The sequence below is a fragment of the Dreissena polymorpha genome, chromosome 1 (genome assembly GCF_020536995.1).
Source record: "Dreissena polymorpha isolate Duluth1 chromosome 1, UMN_Dpol_1.0, whole genome shotgun sequence".
In the NCBI taxonomy this organism is placed as follows: Eukaryota; Metazoa; Mollusca; class Bivalvia; order Myida; family Dreissenidae; genus Dreissena; species Dreissena polymorpha.
The window spans coordinates 45,266,915-45,286,628 of NC_068355.1; the positions used below are offsets into that span (position 1 = coordinate 45,266,915).

The window sequence follows — 19,714 nt, forward strand, 5'->3', positions numbered from 1 at the left end:
AAAGAAAACACCACAAAATCAAGAAATATGTTCATCCAATTATTTTTATAAAATATAACAAAATGTTTCAGCTCGTGGCAGAGGAAGGGGCAGAGGAAAGGGCAAAGGTCCGGCTTCCCGAAAAGGCAAAAAATCTGTTCGCGAAGCTGATCCAAATAGGGATGAAGTTGCCCTTTCTGTCATTCAAACAAGGAAAGACAGATTTCGAGTAAGTATTAACTAGCACACAATATGTGTAGTTGATCTCCAAGTTTTGTGATAAGCATAACCTAAAAAACTGTGAATTATAGTGTCTATGAACTTTTTATACTGAAAAATATCATTGAGAAGTGCAATGCAAAGGAAACATACCATACCTCCTATAGATTTTTAGCTATTGCCTTTTGCAAGTTTGTATACTTTTAGTTTGCCTGAAGCATAACTTGAACAAGGGCTGTTTGTAAAACATGCATGCCCCCCATATGGGCTGTCCGTTGTACTGGCAGCCATTGTGTGAATACGACTTTTGTCACTGTGACCTTATTCTTTGACCTAGTAACCTGAAAATCAATAGGGGTCATCTGCAAGTCACGATCAATGTACCTATGAAGTGTCATGATCCTAGGCAAAAGCGTTCTTGAGTTATCATCCGAAAATCATTTTACTATTTCCAGTCACCGTGACCTTGACCTTTGACCTTGTGACCTCAAAATCAATAGGGGTCATCTGCGAGTCATGATCAATCTACCTATGAAGTTTCATGATCCTAGGCATATGCGTTCTTGAGTTATCATCCGAAAATCATTTTACTATTTCGGGTCACCGTGACCTTGACCTTTGACCTAGTGACCTGAAAATCATTAGGGGTCATCTGCGAGTCATGATCAATCTACCTATAAAGTTTCATGATCCTAGGCATTTGCGTTCTTGAATTATCATCCAAAAATCATTTTACTATTTCAGGTCACTGTGACCTTGACCTTTGACCTAGTGACCTCAAAATCAACAGGGGTCATCTGCGAGTCATGATCAATCTACCCATGAAGTTTCATGATCCTAGGTGTATGCGTTCTTGAGTTATCATCCGGAAACCATTTTACTATTTCGGGTCACCTTGACCTTTGACCTAGTGACCTCAAAATCTATCAAGGTCATCTGCAAGTCATGATCAATCTTCCCATGAAGTTTCATGATCCTAGGCGTATGCGTTCTTGAGTTATCATCCGGAAACCATTTTACTATTTCGGGTCACCGTGACCTTGACCTTTGACCTAGTGACCTCAAAATCAATAGGGGTCATCTGCAAGTCATGATCAATGTACATATGAAGTTTCATGATCCTAGGCCCAAGCGTTCTTGAGTTATCGTCTGACAACCAACTGGTGGACGGACGGACGGACCGACCGACATGAGCAAAGCAATATACCCCCTCTTCTTCGAAGGGGGGCATAATAAATATATAATGCACCTGTTTCCTTTCCTCAATACTTTTCGCTTCTCGTTTTGATGACCTTTCTTTCTGTTCCCTGTCTCCACCACCTTGCAGATATTTTAAAATAGAACCCTTTTCCATGCTGAATTTTAATATTTCAGACGAACTATTACTGAAAGACACGCTTGATTGACAAATTGTTACAATATGGTAACTTTTGGCTAAGGCATCTGATCACGAATCATTCTGTTTATTAATATATAAAAAAATCTGTTTATTTTTTAGTTAAATATAAGAAGTTTTATAATTAACCAGTTATGTAGTATTTTTTTAATTGATATTGACATCAAAATGAAATTTTATTCTTCACAGAATGACCGATATATTGAACTGTTTTTTTCACTCTTAATTGATTAGCTAAGAGCACTGACACCTAAGAAAAGAGCGCAGCCGATTTCAAGAATTATTTTTACTGTGCCCGTGACGTCATTTTTCATTGTCAAAACGAAAGTGCAGTTTCTTTGTGTACTAAACCTATTTTTTGTTCGTTCAAAAAATTGTTAGCAATTTCTATCGATGTGGCAGGTGTTCTGAAACTGAATTTATATGTCTCAACTTGAAAAACAGCACTAGCCTGGTCGGTCGAGTATTTAACAAACTTTACTCGCCCGACCGTCAACTTCAAGGCCTGCGCACAAAGTGACCCCTTGACCTAGTTTTAGACCCGGCAAGGCCCATGTTCCAACTTGTCCTAGCTATGAGATACAATTTCTGACCAAGTTTAGATACAATTTCTGACCAAGTTTGGGGAAGATCGGATGAAAACTACTTGAATTAGAGACAGACAGACTGACAGACAAGTTCACTTCTATATACCCCCCAAAACTTTGTTTGTGGGGGGGTATAATGACAAATTATAAGCCCTTGGTTTAAAGCCTTAATAACAAGAGTTTGACCAACACATTCGTTAAAGCTATTACATTTGATCAAATATCATATATCTGTATTCTGTCCTACCCCTTTTGAGAAGCACCCTGAACCTTTCCTGGGCCCGTATTCACCAACCAATTCTTAGACTTAACATTAAAGAATATACTTAGAACCAAGAAAGATAGGTCCAGCGTTTGAATCTATGCAGGCTTCCACTGGTGATTATTTCATTTGAAAAATGTTCTACGCACAGAAAGCTGTAGATATAGGTGGTAAATACCAAGTTTGAGTGAAAATTAAAGCAATTAATGAATATTCCAATTTAAAGAATTTCCTTTATTCTTAGACTTAATTCTAGGATTTGTTTGGTGAATACGGACCCAGATCCTAGATCTTCCTTTAGTACCTTTGAATAATTGGTTCCGGCACGGTCCTTAGTCACCAGGGTACCATCTGCATACAGCTCAATGGTAACATCTGAGTCAGGAACACTGAAGAAAAAAAAATATACAAATGTTTTATTCATAAAGGAAACATGAAGGCAATGTGCCTTAAGCAGCGATTTTTTACCTTCTTTGTATAGTACCAGAAAAAGCACTTTCCCAATCTGGGGAAAATTACATATTTCCCAAATGAAGGTTTTTTTTTTTTTAAATGAACTTTAATTAATTTACTTATGCAGCTCTTTCGCTGGAACCTTAGTTAATATAATATTAACAACTTGACATCAGTTATTCTCAATTTTAAGTTATTTGTTAGCAAAAAATCAAATACAATTATTTCCCAATTTGAAGATTTCACAAGGTATTTTCACAATTTCAAGGTTTTCACAACTCAATTTTTCCAAATTTTGAGGTTTTCACTACTCAATTTTTCCCAATTGGACCGGTACGGGTAATTTTCCCAATAGGACAAAAACAAATCGCTGATAAGACACGAGACCCAAAGGAACTATTCTCAGAAAGTGGATTTGAGGATAATAAAAGTACATGATAATTAAAAATGTTGTTTTTTCACATTTTTATTTCCTTATTCAGCTGAGGTATCTTTACCGGTAGAACAAATGTTCTGACAAGAGTTTCAGGAAGATTTGACTTAAAACGCTACTTCTAGAGCCTGAACAAGCTTATTCTTTAAATCAACCAAATGACCTAGGTTTTAAAGGTACCGTCTAACCATGACAACGAAGAAAAGAAAAGTTTTAAATATCTTATTTTTTTTACAATTATTAGTTTATATTGATTAAAATATCTCAACTGGTATATTACATTACTTGAAAAAAGTTCATATTTTCATTATATTCGGTACTAAAATTTTGCGATGTGAAATCGAAAGAAGAAGTCAAACTTTTGGCGAAAATAGGTGACATAACCATATACACACAATAAATAACCAAAGTAGATTGGTCATTTTATATATAATAAATACAATTCACTACGTATGCACAATTTGCATTCCTGGGTTTAGTATGTGATGATGATGATCAATCTACTGGCGTTAACTGGCAGTTACCTGGAACCAGTACCCAGTAAAATTTATTACTGAATATACTGAAAATATAAAAACTTTACAACTTTTTTCAAGTAATGTAATACACCAGTCCTGATATTTTAATCAATGTAAACTAATAATTGTAACAAATTACTGTACTTTACAACTTTTCTTTTCTTCATCGTCGTGGTTGATGGTACCTTTAACCTCACTTGACCCAGTTTCAAACTCTGTAGAGCTATCACAAGGACAAATATTCAGACCAAACATTGGATAAAAAAAAAGACTTTTAGTATGTATACATTTGCCATTCAAAGAAAACTACCCCGACCTCTGGCAGATGTATTTTTCAACAAACCAGAGCCATTTTGAAATTTGGCAGGGACTTCATAAGAACAAATGCTCTGATCAAGTTTGAGGAAGATTGGACAAAAATTGCTACTTCAACAGTGTAAATGTTGGCAAAACACAACACACAGAGAACCATGGAAAAAAGGTCATCACAAAAGCTCACCATAACCACATTGTGCTCTGGTCAGGTTTGAAATATTTGGCTGTCAACAATGAAAGTCTTTAAGACCAAGAGTCATGACAAGCAACTCAACTGATAGCAAAAGTATTTTTTTTCCTTTAAGATACATATAACCCCGTTACTTGGAATTTTGCTGCACTTTGTTATAATGTAACTGAAGGGCTTACTTTGATGTTCATTAACACTGAAGGCAATCTTGTAGCTCAATATATTCTTTATCAGTAAATACTGAATGCACATACTCGATACTCTTCATCTTGGGTTTCTCCACTGTGGAACTTGCAGTGACAGGCTTGATGGCACTGGCTGTCTCATTAACTGTAACCTTGTCATTGACATCAGTCTTACTAGGGCTGGCCTGCTCAGATCCCGTGCTGTCAGGAAGTGCTGGGGGCTCCACGTCTGCACCCTGAAACAGGCGGGATTTTATTATTTACAGATCTCCATTAACCCTTTGAATGCTGGGAAATTTGTCATCTGCTAAAATGTCGTCTGCTGAATTTCTAAAATTAGCATTTTCTTAGATTTTTTTCAAAAAATACAATCAGAATAGCAAACAGTTTGGATCCTGATGAGACGCCACGTTCTGTGGTGTCTCATCTAGATCCAAACTGTTTGCAAGACCTTCAAAATTTGGTTCCAGCACTTTAAGAGTTAACAAACTCTCACTTTCTCTCGCAAGCTTAGCTGTTTACATACTATATGAACATGCCATTGACAACTATCCCACTTTAAAGCAAATGAAAGATTATACGAAAAATGTACAATTTAATTCTTTCATTAGATATTATATACATGTATCTAAATAGATTTCAAAACATTTACTATTCTACTATAGAAATAAAACGTAGGACAATAAGATAACCATTTTAAGAAACCAATACAACAAACAATTCACTCACATTGGCATGTGCTCCAGACACTGTCTGTTCTGTATGCTTAAATGTGGTGGATATGGCAGTAGGGCTGGGAACATCTTGGTGGGTATCCATTGCCAGTGAGGAATCCACATCATCCATATCCATTGTGGAAGTATCGGCCATACTTGCAGTATCCTTCCCCATATGATTCAACAATGGTGTCTCCAGGTGGGAAGTTACAGTTTGCTGAACAGCGGTTCTCGCCATGTTTGTAATGTCCAGGGATCCAGTCAGCTGATCTAGCGACCCCGAATTTAAAGCCTGAGTAACCATGGACAACATGTCCAGGTCTGACACTGATGTGGTGACTGGTCCACTATTTCTTACAGCCGAAGTGGAAAATGGAACACTAGCCATACTTGTAGTGGCTTTAGAGACAACAGCTGGCTTCAATATGGGTGAGGCAGCAGGTATGGACTTTGCACCAGGCAGGTTAAAGTCCACAGCATGGATGACATTTGAGAGCATATCAGACGCATGTTTGACTTCTCTGTCACGCTGCTGAGTAACAGAGATCTGGTTTAACTTGTTCTGCTTGGCTGGAACTTTCACAAGTCTGTTAATTGCTGGAGTTCCAATTTGCTGACTTGGGGGAACAGCTATTTTCTTAATCACGGCAGGCTGCAATCTTGTTGATGACACCTTTGCTGAATATTTTGTCTGGGTATTGACACTTTTGTTTGACGTAATAACTGGGCTTGAAAGGATAGTCTGTACACTCGACGGTTGAACTGATTGTTGGTATGTTGTTGGTTTGTATTCAGTTTGAATTGTGACTTCCTTCGGTTTAACAGTGACAGTATTTTGAATTGGCTTGCTATGATTTTGGTAGGTAATTGGTTGTGTTTTAATTTTCTGAGTCAAATGGGTAGGATTAATGTAGCTTGTGAAGGCCCCCCCCCACTTTGAATCGGACTTTGTTTTGGATAGGATGTCGACTGCTGGCCGGGTCTCTGCACCTGGACTGTCCTTGTTGCTCCAGTTGGATTTTGAACAACAGTATTGGTAAATGCAATGGGCGGTTGCTTGATGCCTGTAGACAGAAGTGATTTGCCCCCTGTCGATGTAAAAGTACTGGCAGTCTGAATTTGTACTGCAGGAACTTTGACTGCTGTGCATTCAAAGTTATCCTGTGCTCCTGTGTGAACTGTTGTATCTGGCAAAACAGTCTGAGTGTCAGGCAGAACTGTCTGGTCTTCAAACACACCTGAAATGTTGGATGAATCTGGGATTGTTGTTTGAGAAGTTACAACAGTCGACTCACAGACCACAGTGGGAATTCGAGTGACCAGAGATGCATCAGCTGACATAGTGGTCTGCGTTTCAAATGCCTGATTTGACTGGATAAAGCCCTGCTGCCCCTCACCATAGTCCAGCAGAGAACCTTCAATTTTCACTATCTCTCCAGTTTCTGTAATGTAGTATGTGTCAGTATCCGACACAGCGAACTGCGTTTGATCTGTAATTTGCTGCTGTGTAACATCCATCCCCGTCAGCAAGGAATCCGTGGATGTAGTCAAGATGCTCTCCTGACCAGCCTCGTACACCTGAGTTGTGTAGTTCTCTCCGTCCTGAATGAACTGGTACTGCACATTGTCGTCTCCAGACAGAAGGCCCATTTGCTGAGCAGTTTGTGTGGAGAAATCGGAGGACTCTGCCCCCTCCTCCATAAAGATAACTGTCATTGGTCCATTTTCAGTCTCTATGACCTGTACTTGACCAATCACACCAGTGGAGGACCCAACAGCTGAAACAAATACAATTAACATTCATTCTTTAAATACAATTTCTTGTTGATAAATGTTTACTTAAGACAAGTATTTTCCAATTTTTAAGATTCCAAGTTTTATGCCTAGTAAAAATTAAAGTGGCATAAATTATTTTTATTATGGATATTGTGTATACAATAAAGCCACATTTTTATTGCCTTTATACATGTATATTAATTAATGTTAAATCTTGGCACTTAAGATCTCCTTAAGCTATATTGTAGAGATTGAAAAAGTCTAACAAATAATTAGAAGTCAGCATGACATTGATGCACAAGTTGGCACTCATGCAATAGTTATATATATATTTTTTTTTATTACATCAATTTCAATTTTGTGTGTGTACTTCAATGCATGCTGTTACTTATTTCTATGCATGTTAACGACGATGAGCTTCACATGCTTAAGTAAAAAATATACTATTCTGTTCTGTTCAATTTATGCGTCACTGTCGGACAAACACAGCAGAACTAAAACAGGGAAAATTTTACCCCAAATGATGACATGAGACCATAACGTTCAGGTCGTGATCTGTGCCTATTGTGATAAATGTTCTCACTGCGTCCATTTGGGATTTTGTCACAAAACAACTGTCATTAGAAGGGGTGACAGCTTTTTATGCCCCTTTTATGAATAGAATTTTATTTAGCTATTTTCTGTGAGTAAATACACTTTATCTAGACCTCTGAATACAGTTATCACAGTTCATTTGTTTCTATGAAGACCAGTTTGGTTAAAACCATTCCGTTCAATACAGTTTATTCAAGAAATTCATCTAAAACAACACATAATTAAAACAAATAAACATATATTCACAAAAACATATATCGGTTATTATAAACACATCCCAGGGCCTTGCTATGACGTCATTAAAATCGGTGCACTATCTTATAGGGTAATTCTGTGTGACGCAGACTACGATGTACATGAATGTTTAAATGTATGTAACTCCATTTTTATTAGCTGACAACCAACATATTTCACTCGTTATTTGTTAAATAAAAGATAAATCATAAAGTATATATCAAGTTTAGTTATTGTCTAATGATCTTTCATGAAAGATATGCCTTTGAAGTTTAAGGTGCACAAAATTATAGGTTTAGAGGCTACAGTGTTTTTTTTTTCACTTATAGGGGAATGGTGGCGAGGCCCGTCCAAAGGGGAAAAAATGCGTCGTTTTTTAGGAAAAGGGAAAAATTAAAAATTCACTCTTTTATATGTAATGATATTTATTATATGAATACACATGTTTGTATGAATATAATATTCACAGCAGAATGTCTCTGTCCTTCTCTGAAATATATATCAACGATTTTTTCAACATTAGTTTCAGACAGTTCAGCCTTCATGCAAAGTCTCAGTTTTCTTAGCCATTTTGAGTCTAATTGAGTTTTTTAAATCGATTAAATGGCAAATTTGAGCATTTTTTATCAATAAAATGGACCAAATTGGAATGTTTTTATCAACAAATATTGACACAATATAGATACATCAGGCCTTTTCCTGGCCTTTTTGGAAGAAAAATGCAATTCATGTTAAAAGTTCACTGATTTGGGAAAATCTAATCTAATTTAATATAACACTTTATAATAATTAAAAATCATATAAATTATAGTTATATACTTTGTTAGGTATTTATGAAATAAATTTGAGATATATTAATCATGATTATGAAACAGTTCTTTCTAAAACAAAAATATTTTATTTTTTTACATCTGGAGAGGATTTTTTTTACAAAATAGGGGGAAAATATATACTCTTTTTTGAGCGGAATGGGGCCGAATATCGGCATTCGGCCCCGAAATTGCCATAAAAAACACTGGGCTATAACCATTTAAATGAACATTAATGTGTGGGCTCATGGCCATAATCCCTTGTTAATGAAGCAACTCTTTTAAATGAAGTAAGCCCGGCTTTTCCTTCCAGCACTTTTTGGTTACATCATAAATAGCTTGGTGTCCAACATTTTGTGAATTTTAAGCTGGTGTGTTTACCACAAAATTTTAGTTCAGTGCTGAGTTTGTGGGAAGTCCTACAATTTAATAAATTGAAAAAAAAATATTGTTAAGGCATTTTGCAAAAACAGACAATTTATATTGGTTAAAAGTCAATGATGTAACGCTGGACACAATGTTTGACAAGAGGGCCAAGATGGCCCTAGTTCGCTCACCTGAGAGGAGTCCGTTCATTCAATCTTTACCTAACTTCAAACTTGACCTAGATATTGTCCAGACAAACATCCTGGTCAAGTTTTTTCATTATTGAACCAAAACTCTGGCACATGGAGTGTTTTTGTTTTTGTAAGATTTGACCTTGTGATCTATATTTTTAGTTGACCCCCCCCCTTACCAAACATCAAACTTTGCTTACAAAAATAAATATTATGACCAAGATTCATCAAATCTGAAACAAAATTGTGACCTCTAGAGTGTTTACAAGGATTTTGTATAATATAATGAACATTTGGACAGTCTAAGGGCAATAATTATGGCATAAATTATGTGATATATAAAAAACCAATCTTTGTACCAAGTAACATGATGATAGGGCAAAAAATGTGATTTCTAGAGTGTTCACAAGCTTTTTTTTACTACATAAATATAAGAAAACTGCCCCCCCCCCCCCCCCCGGGGCATGTTTTTCAACTGACCCGAACCATTTTCGAACTCAACTCTCATAACAAGGCAACAAAAGTTCTGACCAAAGTTCATGAAAATTGGGCCAAAAATGTGACTTCTAGAGTATTAACAGGTTTTCACTATATACATATAGAGAAAAATGCCCCACCCACTGGTGGCCATGTTTTTTCACCGATCTGAACCATTTTCGAACTCGTCCGAGATATCAATAAAACCAATGTTTTGACCAACCTTCATGATGATTGGGCAAAAATTGTGACTTCTAGAGTGTTTACAAGGTTTCTCTACAGCCAAATAAGGAAAACTACCCCCCCCCCCACCGGCAGCCATGTTTTTCAACTGACCGGAACCATTTTCGAACTCAACTCTCATATCAAAGAAACAAATGTTCTGACCAAATTTCATGAAAATTAGGCCAAAAATGTGACTTCAAGAGTGTTCACATGTTTTCACTATAAACATATAGAGAAAAATGCCGCGCCCACTGGCGGCCATGTTTTTTCACAGATCTGGACCATTTTCAAACTTGTCTGAGATATCAATAAAACCAATGTTTTGACCAACTTTCATGATGATTGGGCAAAAATTGTGACTTCTAGAGTGTTTACAAGGTTTCTCTATAGCCAAATAAGGAAAACTGCCCTGCCCACTGGGGGCCATGTTTTCAACGGACCGGAACCACTTTTGAACTCGACCAACATGTCATCATGGCAAACATTTTGACAAAGTTACATGAAGATTGGGCATGAAATGTGACTTCTACAGTGTTTACAAGGTTTTTCTTTTTTTTTACCTAGTGACCTAGTTTTTGACCTGGCACAACCCAGTTTCGAACTCGGCCGAGATTTTATTGAGGCTAAGCTTTTGACCAAGTTTCATGAAGATGGGACAAGAAATGTGGCCTCTAGAGTGTTTACGAGCAAATGTTTACGGACAGACGGACATACGCTGACAAAGACCGGTCAGAAAAGCTCACCTGAACAATCAGGTGAGCTAAAAAAAGCAAAATGAAAAACAGTATTTTGTAAAATGAACCAACTTCAGCTTCTTTCTAAACATCTGCATTAACGCAGTACGTTTTTTATGTTTTTTATGTAGTGGCAAGAGTTGTCCTACTCTAGTCTCCATGATGTAACTGGACACGAAAACATACTTGTTTCAATCATAATTATTTTATTTGAGCAAAATCAGTACATTTACACTACGCGACCCGTGATTTTTGCCTAATTCGCAGAGTCAAGGCGGGCATTTTGCTTTTTGGGTGTAAAATCACCCCGATTTCACGTGACTCGTCACTCGGACGTCGTGCGAGAGCAAGATAATCTTCGCGCTAAATCCCCTCAATGTTGTGGTGATTCGCTGCCATTTGCCACAATTCGCCGTGATCGCAGTGGATATCGGTGACATCGATGATTCGCCACTTCATGCATATAAACCGAATCGTAACGCTTTTCTAATGTTCACAACTTTCAAATAATCCAACATAATTGCAACATCACTTACGAAAAATAATCTTAAACATTAATGTCGGTAATATGTTTGAGAATTTCATTAACACAACAATATGACTACGCCATTTTTCAGAAGTGTAAAGAGTACAGTGCATAATGTGGAACACAGCTTTCCTTGGACGAGCGTATTTAAATTTAGATCAAATGTAATACGATCTTACAAAAAAACGTTTTATTGTGTCATACGCCTTCATGTAAAAATGTTTTCCTCCTGGAAATTGTGCTATTAATGCATAATATTATCAAAACATTTTTTCGACACGTAAAGTGTTGTAACAAATTAATATACAATTCAAAACAATTATACCATAAGTATAAATGTTCCGTTAAATTCCCAAATGAGAATAATAATATATAATCCGAAGCACACTTCCGATGTGTTAATGTTAACACGACGTTTACAAATGCTTCCAATATAGCCATCATGTATATTTCCCGACAAAAGAGCGCGAAAATTATGCGGCAATGTACAAGGTCAAGGTATTGAGTGTGCAAGTATTGATTTTTTATACAAACTGCGTAGCACAGAGAACATTGAATTCTGTAGATTTTGGTTAAAAGATTCTTTGGTATTTTTAAAACAGTTATATCGCCAACAATTTGATATTTCTTTTAAAGTCATATCAAACACGCCGTATCCGTATTGTAACTGATAGAAGTAAAACATAATACCTTGACTTGTATAGTTTTTTTGTTGTGAGAGACCATCTGAGTAAACGCCGAAAAATATATACAAACTGTGATTTTTTGTCAATGCCCTTTGATCCATTCTCGCACTTAATTGGCAGCGCCATCATGTTGTTTCTGTGATTGTCACATCTTTTCACAGTTTGAACACGTACAAAGAGTGCCAATTAGACACTAGAACAAACACTATCACCCGCTGGACAGTACACAATAAATAATCAAATGTTGAGTTTTTTTTTGTTTTGGGTGTGAAAACCCAGAGAAATGCATGTACATTATACATCATCATATTTAATGAACTCTGCGAAGGCTTAATGCTACAGTCCGCCCTCGTTATCTTGACATCGGATATCTCGATATTCTCAAGTCGAAGTAAGCTCAATGTCCCAACGTTTTTCCTTCTTTATCTATATAAATAAACATCGCATATCTTGATTTTCGTTATGTCGAATAATTTGATATGTCGATATAAAATTTTGTCCCGAGTCCCGATTTTACATGTATTTACTGTGGTTAATCTCGAAGTGCGAATAACTGTCCCAGTGTCGGCAAAAGGTGAGAAATTTTGTCTTTGATGCTTCACCGTCCCGCTTCGCCCGGCTGCTCCCGATACTGTGCGGTGGGAAATTGATCCGTTAATTGCATCAATGATCACACGTGTGTTATTTCGTTAGCCATTAACACTTGAGTAAGGCCTGTCAATTTAACTGTCACTCTGGGGATATTGAGTAATAAAGATAATTAAGACAAGACTCAAAATGGCTTTTCATTTTTATTTGATCATGGACTAATAATCGATTTAACTTTGCATTTCAAACTACAAACTGTATATGTACAGTTCAGTATTCCGGAACGTGATTTACGCACGTTCAGATGGAAAACCCTCGTCTTGATTGGACGTCAATTGCATCATAACTTTAAATAGCAACATTACCGGATGTTTACTCGACAGTTTAGAAAAATTATAACCGCATGTGTTCATGCAATTCTGTAATACCTAAAACGTCATTTTAAGCATTTAAATAGCAAAATTAATCGTGCCTCGTAAAAACGCATATATATCAGGTAGAGAGTATTATGCCACACGGTGACGGCTTCAGTTAGACCACTTAGCAGGTATTAAGATGTTAAAAACAAGGTTAATGTTCGTCTGATTTTTTCTTTGAAAACGCCTTATCGGATATCTCGAACTCTCGTTATCTCGATATTTTTTCTTGTTCCCGCCGACTTCGAGATAACGAGAGTGGACTGTACGTTGATATACTCGTTTTTTTTCCAGCAAAACAAACACAATGTTTAATGGCTTTAATATATAGGCAATGATGTAATAACAACATATTATATAACACGATGTCATAATAACATGTACTTAACAAGAGCACCGCCTTGCGGGTGCAGACCGCTCATCTATTTTCTTTTTAAAGGTGAAGGGACTCTCATTTTCAATCACAAAGGAGGGAGGGGTGGAGTGAAGAGGGGTGCATTGTGTGGGGGTGTGGACATTTATTACATTATCTTCCAAAAATGCGAAAAAAAGGAAAAAAAATTGGGGAAGAGGTGGGGTGGGGGGGGGGGGTATAGTGTGAGGGTGTGGTGGTCATTTGTGAGATGATCTTAAAAAAAAAAAAAAAAAAAAGGGGGGGGGCACGGGCGATGGTTTAGGTGGAGTCTATTGGTGGTATGTCAGGTAAGAGTAGTTTTGTCAAAGTATCAATCAAATCTAATCATAAATAAAGAAGTTATGGCAATTTTAGCATAATTTCATAATTTGACCTTGAGAGTCAAGGTCATTCAAAGGTCAAGGTAAAATTCAACTTGCCAGGTACAGTAACCTCATGATAGCATGAAAGTATTTGAAGTTTGAAAGCAATAGCCTTGATACTTAAGAAGTAAAGTGGATCGAAACACAAAATTTAACCACATATTCAAAGTTACTAAGTCAAAAAAGGGCCATAATTCCGTAAAAATGACATCCAGAGTTATGCAACTTGTCCTTTTACTGTACCCTTATGATAGTTTGCGAGTGTTCCAAGTATGAAAGCAATATCTATGATACTTTAGGGGTAAAGTGGACCAAAACACAAAACTTAACCAAACTTTCAATTTTCTAAGTATAAAGGGCCCATAATTCCGTCCAAATGCCAGTCAGAGTTACATAACTTTGCCTGCACAGTCCCCTTACGATAGTTAATAAGTGTTGCAAGTATGAAAGCAATAGCTTTGATACTGTAGGAATAAAGTGGACCTAAACACAAAACATAACCAAATTTTCAATTTTCTAAGTATAAAAAGGGCACATAATTCTGTCAAAATGCCAGTCAGAGTTACATTACTTTGCCTGCACAGTCCCCTTATGATATTTAGTAAGTGTTGCAAGTATGAAAGCAATAGCTTTGATACTTAAGGAATAAAATGGACCTAAACACAAAACTTAACCAAAATTTTCAATTTTCTAAGTATAAAAAGGGCACATAATTCTGTCAAAATGCACGCCAGAGTTATCTTACTTTGCCTGCCCAGTCCCCTCATGATAGTAAGTAAGTGTACCAAGTTTGAATGCAATAGCATTGATACTTTCTGAAAGAAGTGGACCTAAACGCAAAACTTAACCAAAATTTTCAATTTTCTAAGTATAAAAAGGGCACATAATTCAGTCAAAATGCACGCCAGAGTTATCTAACTTTGCCTGCCCAGTCCCCTCATGATAGTAAGTAAGTTTACCAAGTTTGAATGCAATAGCATTGATACTCTCAGAAAGTGGGCATAAACGCAAAACTTAACCGGACGCCGACGCCGACGCCAAGGTGATGACAATAGCTCATAATTTTTTTTCAAAAAATAGATGAGCTAAAAAAAGAACAGTTATGTATTTCCGATTTCCGGCTTATCAAGCATTGTGAATGTATGTACAACGCTCGGAAAGTAACGCGAGTAACACAAGTTATCCGCATTGGAGCCTGAAACAGAAAATAAATAAGTATAGCATAATTTAGTCCAAATAATTAGACGTAATCTACCGATTACATTTACACTTTAAATGAAAGTGTTACTTAAACAATTTTCCGTGCCTTATGGCGCGAATATTTTGCTGAACACTGTTAACAAAAGGGTTACACGTTACAATTCTTAATGAAATGCAAAAATAAGTATTAACATAATTAATAACGTCAATAAACACACACCGTAAGATCAAAGTTTAAAAGAAAAACTTATATCATATTTCTCGTAAATAACCAAATTATTAGTTTCGTCTAAATCAAATACCATGTATAGAGAAACAAGGTATTTATAACCCAAAAATGACGAAACACTATGCAACTTTCAATTACCACAGTGCTACGCTACATGTATATGGCAACAATATGGAACTTGAACAGTGGTAGTGTATTCGGGCATGGAATATAACTGATTGTAAGTTTTAATAAACATTCTGCTAATGCAATTAGTTAAACAAGGGCTGTTTGTAAAACATGCATGCCCCCCATATGGGCTGTCCGTTGTAGTGGCAGCCATTGTGTGAATAGGTTTTTTGTCACTGTGACCTTTGACCTAGTGACCTTAAAATCAATAGGGGTTCATCTGTGAGTCACGATCAATGTACCTATGAAGTGTCATGATCCTAGGCAAAAGTGTTCTTGAGTTATCATCCGAAAATCATTTTACTATTTCGGGTAACCGTGACCTTGACCTTTGACCTTGTGACCTCAAAATCAATAAGGGTTATCTGCGAGTCATGATCAATCTACCTGTGAAGTTTCATGATCCTAGGCATATGCGTTCTTGAGTTATCATCCGAAAACCATTTTACTATTTCGGGTCACAGTGACCTTGACCTTTGACCTAGTGACCTCAAAATCAATAGGGGTCATCTGCGAGTAATGATCAATCTACCCATGAAGTTTCATGATCCTAGGTGTATGCATTCTTGAGTTATCATAGGGAAACCATTTTACTATTTCAAGTCACCGTGACCTTGACCTTTGACCAAGTGACCTCAAAATCAATAGGGGTCATCTGCGAGTCATGATCAATCTACCCATGAAGTTTCATGATCCTAGGCGTATGCGTTCTTGAGTTATCATTCAAAAACCATTTTACTATTTCGGGTCACCGTGACCTTGACCTTTGACCTAGTGACCTCAAAATCAATAGGGGTCATCTGCGAGTCATGATCAATGTACCGATGAAGTTTCATGATCCTAGGCCCAAGCGTTCTTGAGTTATCGTCTGACAACCACCTGGTGGACGGACCGACAGACCGACATACCAACAGACCGACCGACATGAGCAAAGCAATATACCCCCTCTTTTTCGATGGGGGGCATAAAAATTACTGATATTAACTTTTCACATCATAAGATATACGAATTTATTTAAGAGAAGTTTAGTGCAAGAAAAACATAATATAACTACATTGTATTCTTTGAGTAAGTGCCATTTTAAAGTTTTAATACTGGCACTTGGATTTTGTCTGGAGGGTATCAGGAAAGTGCGATCTATTTCTGCTACCAATGGCAGTCAGCAAGGCATCCGTGTTCAATGGACGCATTTCTAGTTTTAAAAATGATATTCCAATTTTATTTACTATTTATAACATTATTGTTTATTTTCTTACAGTTTCTTTTCTTTTCTTTAGGAAGACATGAAGACCATGCCAAGGAAACAGCTTGAGGAAATAATATTGGGGGTCCTTGATGAGAACCCTGGTCTTATATTGGACTTTCATAAGCCAGTAGCCAGGGGTGAAGGTGGATACCATCCACCTGAGGGTGCTGAGTCACCAGACTGCATGGTGTGTGTGTGGAAAATGCAGGGAAATGCCAACCCAGGCAGAGCGAATATGCTGCGAAAGGGAGCCAAGACACTGCTTTTCTCTACTGCCTGTAAGTGATAAATGTTATCTAAAGGTTGTAATGATTAAAGAACATGACCTCTATGTCAACTTGCCAGGTACAGATCGCTCATGATAGTATGAAAGTATTTGAAGTTTGAAAGCAATCGCCTTGATACTTTAGAATTAGCCAAATATTCAAAGTTACTAAGTTGAAAAAGGGCAATAATTCTGTCCAAATGCCAACCAGAGTTATGAAACTTGTCATGCACAGTCCGCTTATGATAGTTAGCGAGTGTTGCAAGTCTGAAAGCAATAGCTATGATACTTTATGAGTAAAGTGGACCAAAACACAAAACTTAACGAAATTTTCAATTTTCTTTGTATAAATAGGGCACATAATTCTGTTAAAATGCCAGCCAGTATTAAATGCAATAGCTTTGATTCTATATGAGAAAAGTGGACCTAAACACAAAACTTAACAGGACGCCAACGCTCAGGTGATGACAATAGCTCATATATATTTTTCTCATAAAATAATGAGCTAACAAGGGACAAAATTGTCACAAAACCAGGTTTTCATTGTGAAAAAAAAATCTGATAAAGGGAGAAAACTCAAACTGAACTTTTGAAATTAACAAACAAAATTAACCCCCTTTGTAAGTTTGTTTTTTTTTTAATCTATTTTTAGTCGTGGCGACCTTGACATTGGAGATATTGACGTGATTCTTTTGTGCGACACACCGTCCCATGATGGTGAACAAATGTGCCAAATGATTTTAAAATCTCACAATGAATGACATAGTTATGGCCAGGGCAAGCTAATTTATGGCCATTTTTGACCTTTGAACTCAAAGTGTGACCTTGACCTTGGAGATATCGACGTAATTACCCGCGACACACCATCCAATGATGGTGAACAAATGTGCCAAATGATTTTAAAATCTGACAATGAACGACATAGTTATGGCCCGGACAAGCTTGTTCCGCCCGCCCGCCAGCCCGCCAGCCAGCCAGCCAGCCAGCCCGCCCGCATTCGCCAATCTAATAACCAGTTTTTTCCTTCGGAAAACCTGGTTAAAAACCTGGTTAAAAATGACTACAAATGACCAATAACAATTGCATGAGTGTATGTTGACAAATCATGACACAATAATGATTTTGAAATTAATTGTCAAGTTGTTAATTTAGGACTTCACAGTTCTTGTGCTGGACCCTGCAGTACTGAAACTCGCGAGACTGCAGCAAAGGGACATTCTTCTGCTGGATGATGCAGATGAAGAGGACCCGCACAAGGCCAACAGACATGCTGCCTACAGACAGTATATACTGTGGGTACATGGAAGGCTTGGAGAAGGAAACAGAAGAGTTATTCCATCATGCTGTGTTTGGGCCATCAGAGACAAGTACCCTAACCCCTTCCAAATTTATGTGGGTTTTGTTCCTGCCTGTCTTGTTTGAAAAGGTGTGGCATTAGCCCTACATCTTTGAAAGGCATCAGGTTGAATTATGGTCATGCAGGGCTTGTTTTCCTTCTGTAACAAAAGCCTTATAAAGGCCCCTTCCCTAAGAAAATTTCGATAAAAAATCATGCAATTTTCCCCACATAATAGGCTTACTTTGAGAAATGTGTTCCCCTTTTTCATTTTTGTTGAAAAAAAATTCCCAAAATTGAAGGCCATGCCGTTTCCCCAAATCAAGAAAAAAAGCCCTGTCATGTATTGCAAAACAACAAATCATCAACTTTTTATTTATGAAACATTATCATTTTGAATAAAACAATATTATAAAGTATTAATAATAGTGATTTTTGGTAAATTATAAAATGAATACAAATTTTCTGTCTTGTACATTTGTCTCCAAATGTTATAATGTCAACCCTTCACATCCTGGGAAACTTGTCGTCTGCTAAAATGTCGTATTTCCATCGATTTTTTTCAAAGAATACTATCAGAATAGCAAACAGTTTGGATCCTGATGAGACGCCACGTTCTGTGTCATCTAATCTGGATCCAAACTGTTTGCAAAGGCCTTCAAAATTCGGTTCCCGCACTGAAAGAGTTAAAGTATTTTTATTTTATATTTATTGAAGTTGACTTACTGTCCCTGGTAAGATTGTCAACTTGCAAACTATCTAAGAAATTGGTCCATTAAGCTTTCACGTCAGTCAGTCTCTTTTGTTGTAAACCAAATTTCTTATTGCAACTTAATTATTGAATTTGGTGTAGTTGTTTTATACCGCTGAAACAAGACACTGATATTGGCATTGATACCTCATAAGTCAAGGTCACAGGTTCATTTAAATAACTTTTTGTGACAGCCTTGTCCAAGTGTGGTCATTAGGTCTGTTGTCCCAATTCATAATTTGTATAGGTGTTGCATTCATCAATAAGACCCATATTGAATTTGGCGTTGATACCTTCAAAGTCAAGAAAAATTGTATTGTTAATGTGTATAACGGTGTTTATCGACATGATATATGACACCCTTGTATGAGTGATATTGCAAAGTTCTGTTTGACTTTCAAACTTCACATTTTGTATAATTTTTGTTTATGACAAGACAAAAGTATCCATTTTAGTGTTGATACACCAAAGGTGAGTCATATTTTAATTTCAATATATATATGTATTGTGTCTTAGTGATAAATCTCAACCTTGGTATGGAAGTTGCATGTAACTAGTTCTGTTCAGAGGTCAAAGTCATATTTTTACCTTTCAATTTTATAACACATAACATATAACAGCTGTATGGACATTTTAGGGGGAAGACATGTTTCACAAACATTCCTTGTTTATTTCGTATATCCATTTTACTTGTTTGTAATTTAATTAGTAACACTATTCTCTGTGTGAATAAATCCATGTATGTTGTATTGATAGCAGTTTGTTCAAACTGTGTTAACTTTTATGTAATTGATAAACATTTCTGCGTAGAACAATTTATATATGTGTCGCGTTCTGAGAAAACTGGGCATCATGCATGTGCGTAAA

At 36.7% G+C, this 19,714-nt stretch overlaps 3 protein-coding genes across 3 annotated transcripts in view; 1 reads left to right on the forward strand and 2 right to left on the reverse strand.

The window, feature by feature from the left end:
• LOC127865092 (uncharacterized) overlaps window positions 1-19,714 on the reverse strand; it is an 83,183-nt gene that overhangs the window by 44,792 nt on the left and 18,677 nt on the right. The gene's annotated exons all lie outside the window — the stretch shown is intronic.
• Window positions 1-19,714, reverse strand: part of LOC127865095 (uncharacterized) — a 96,741-nt gene that overhangs the window by 28,240 nt on the left and 48,787 nt on the right. The window contains exons 2-4 of the mRNA XM_052404993.1: window positions 5,267-7,031; window positions 4,607-4,773; window positions 2,748-2,832 (exon numbers count right to left, since the gene is read on the reverse strand). Of these exons, the coding sequence (XP_052260953.1) occupies window positions 2,748-2,832; window positions 4,607-4,773; window positions 5,267-6,403 (1,389 nt within the window). The 5' untranslated portion in view covers window positions 6,404-7,031. The remainder of the gene's footprint in view (window positions 1-2,747; window positions 2,833-4,606; window positions 4,774-5,266; window positions 7,032-19,714) is intronic.
• On the forward strand, window positions 16,644-18,182 carry LOC127871266 (P2X purinoceptor 7-like). The gene is made up of 2 exons (XM_052414057.1): window positions 16,644-16,773; window positions 17,913-18,182. Exons 1-2 carry the CDS (start codon window positions 16,708-16,710, stop codon window positions 18,180-18,182), a joined length of 336 nt encoding a protein of 111 aa, XP_052270017.1. The 5' UTR covers window positions 16,644-16,707.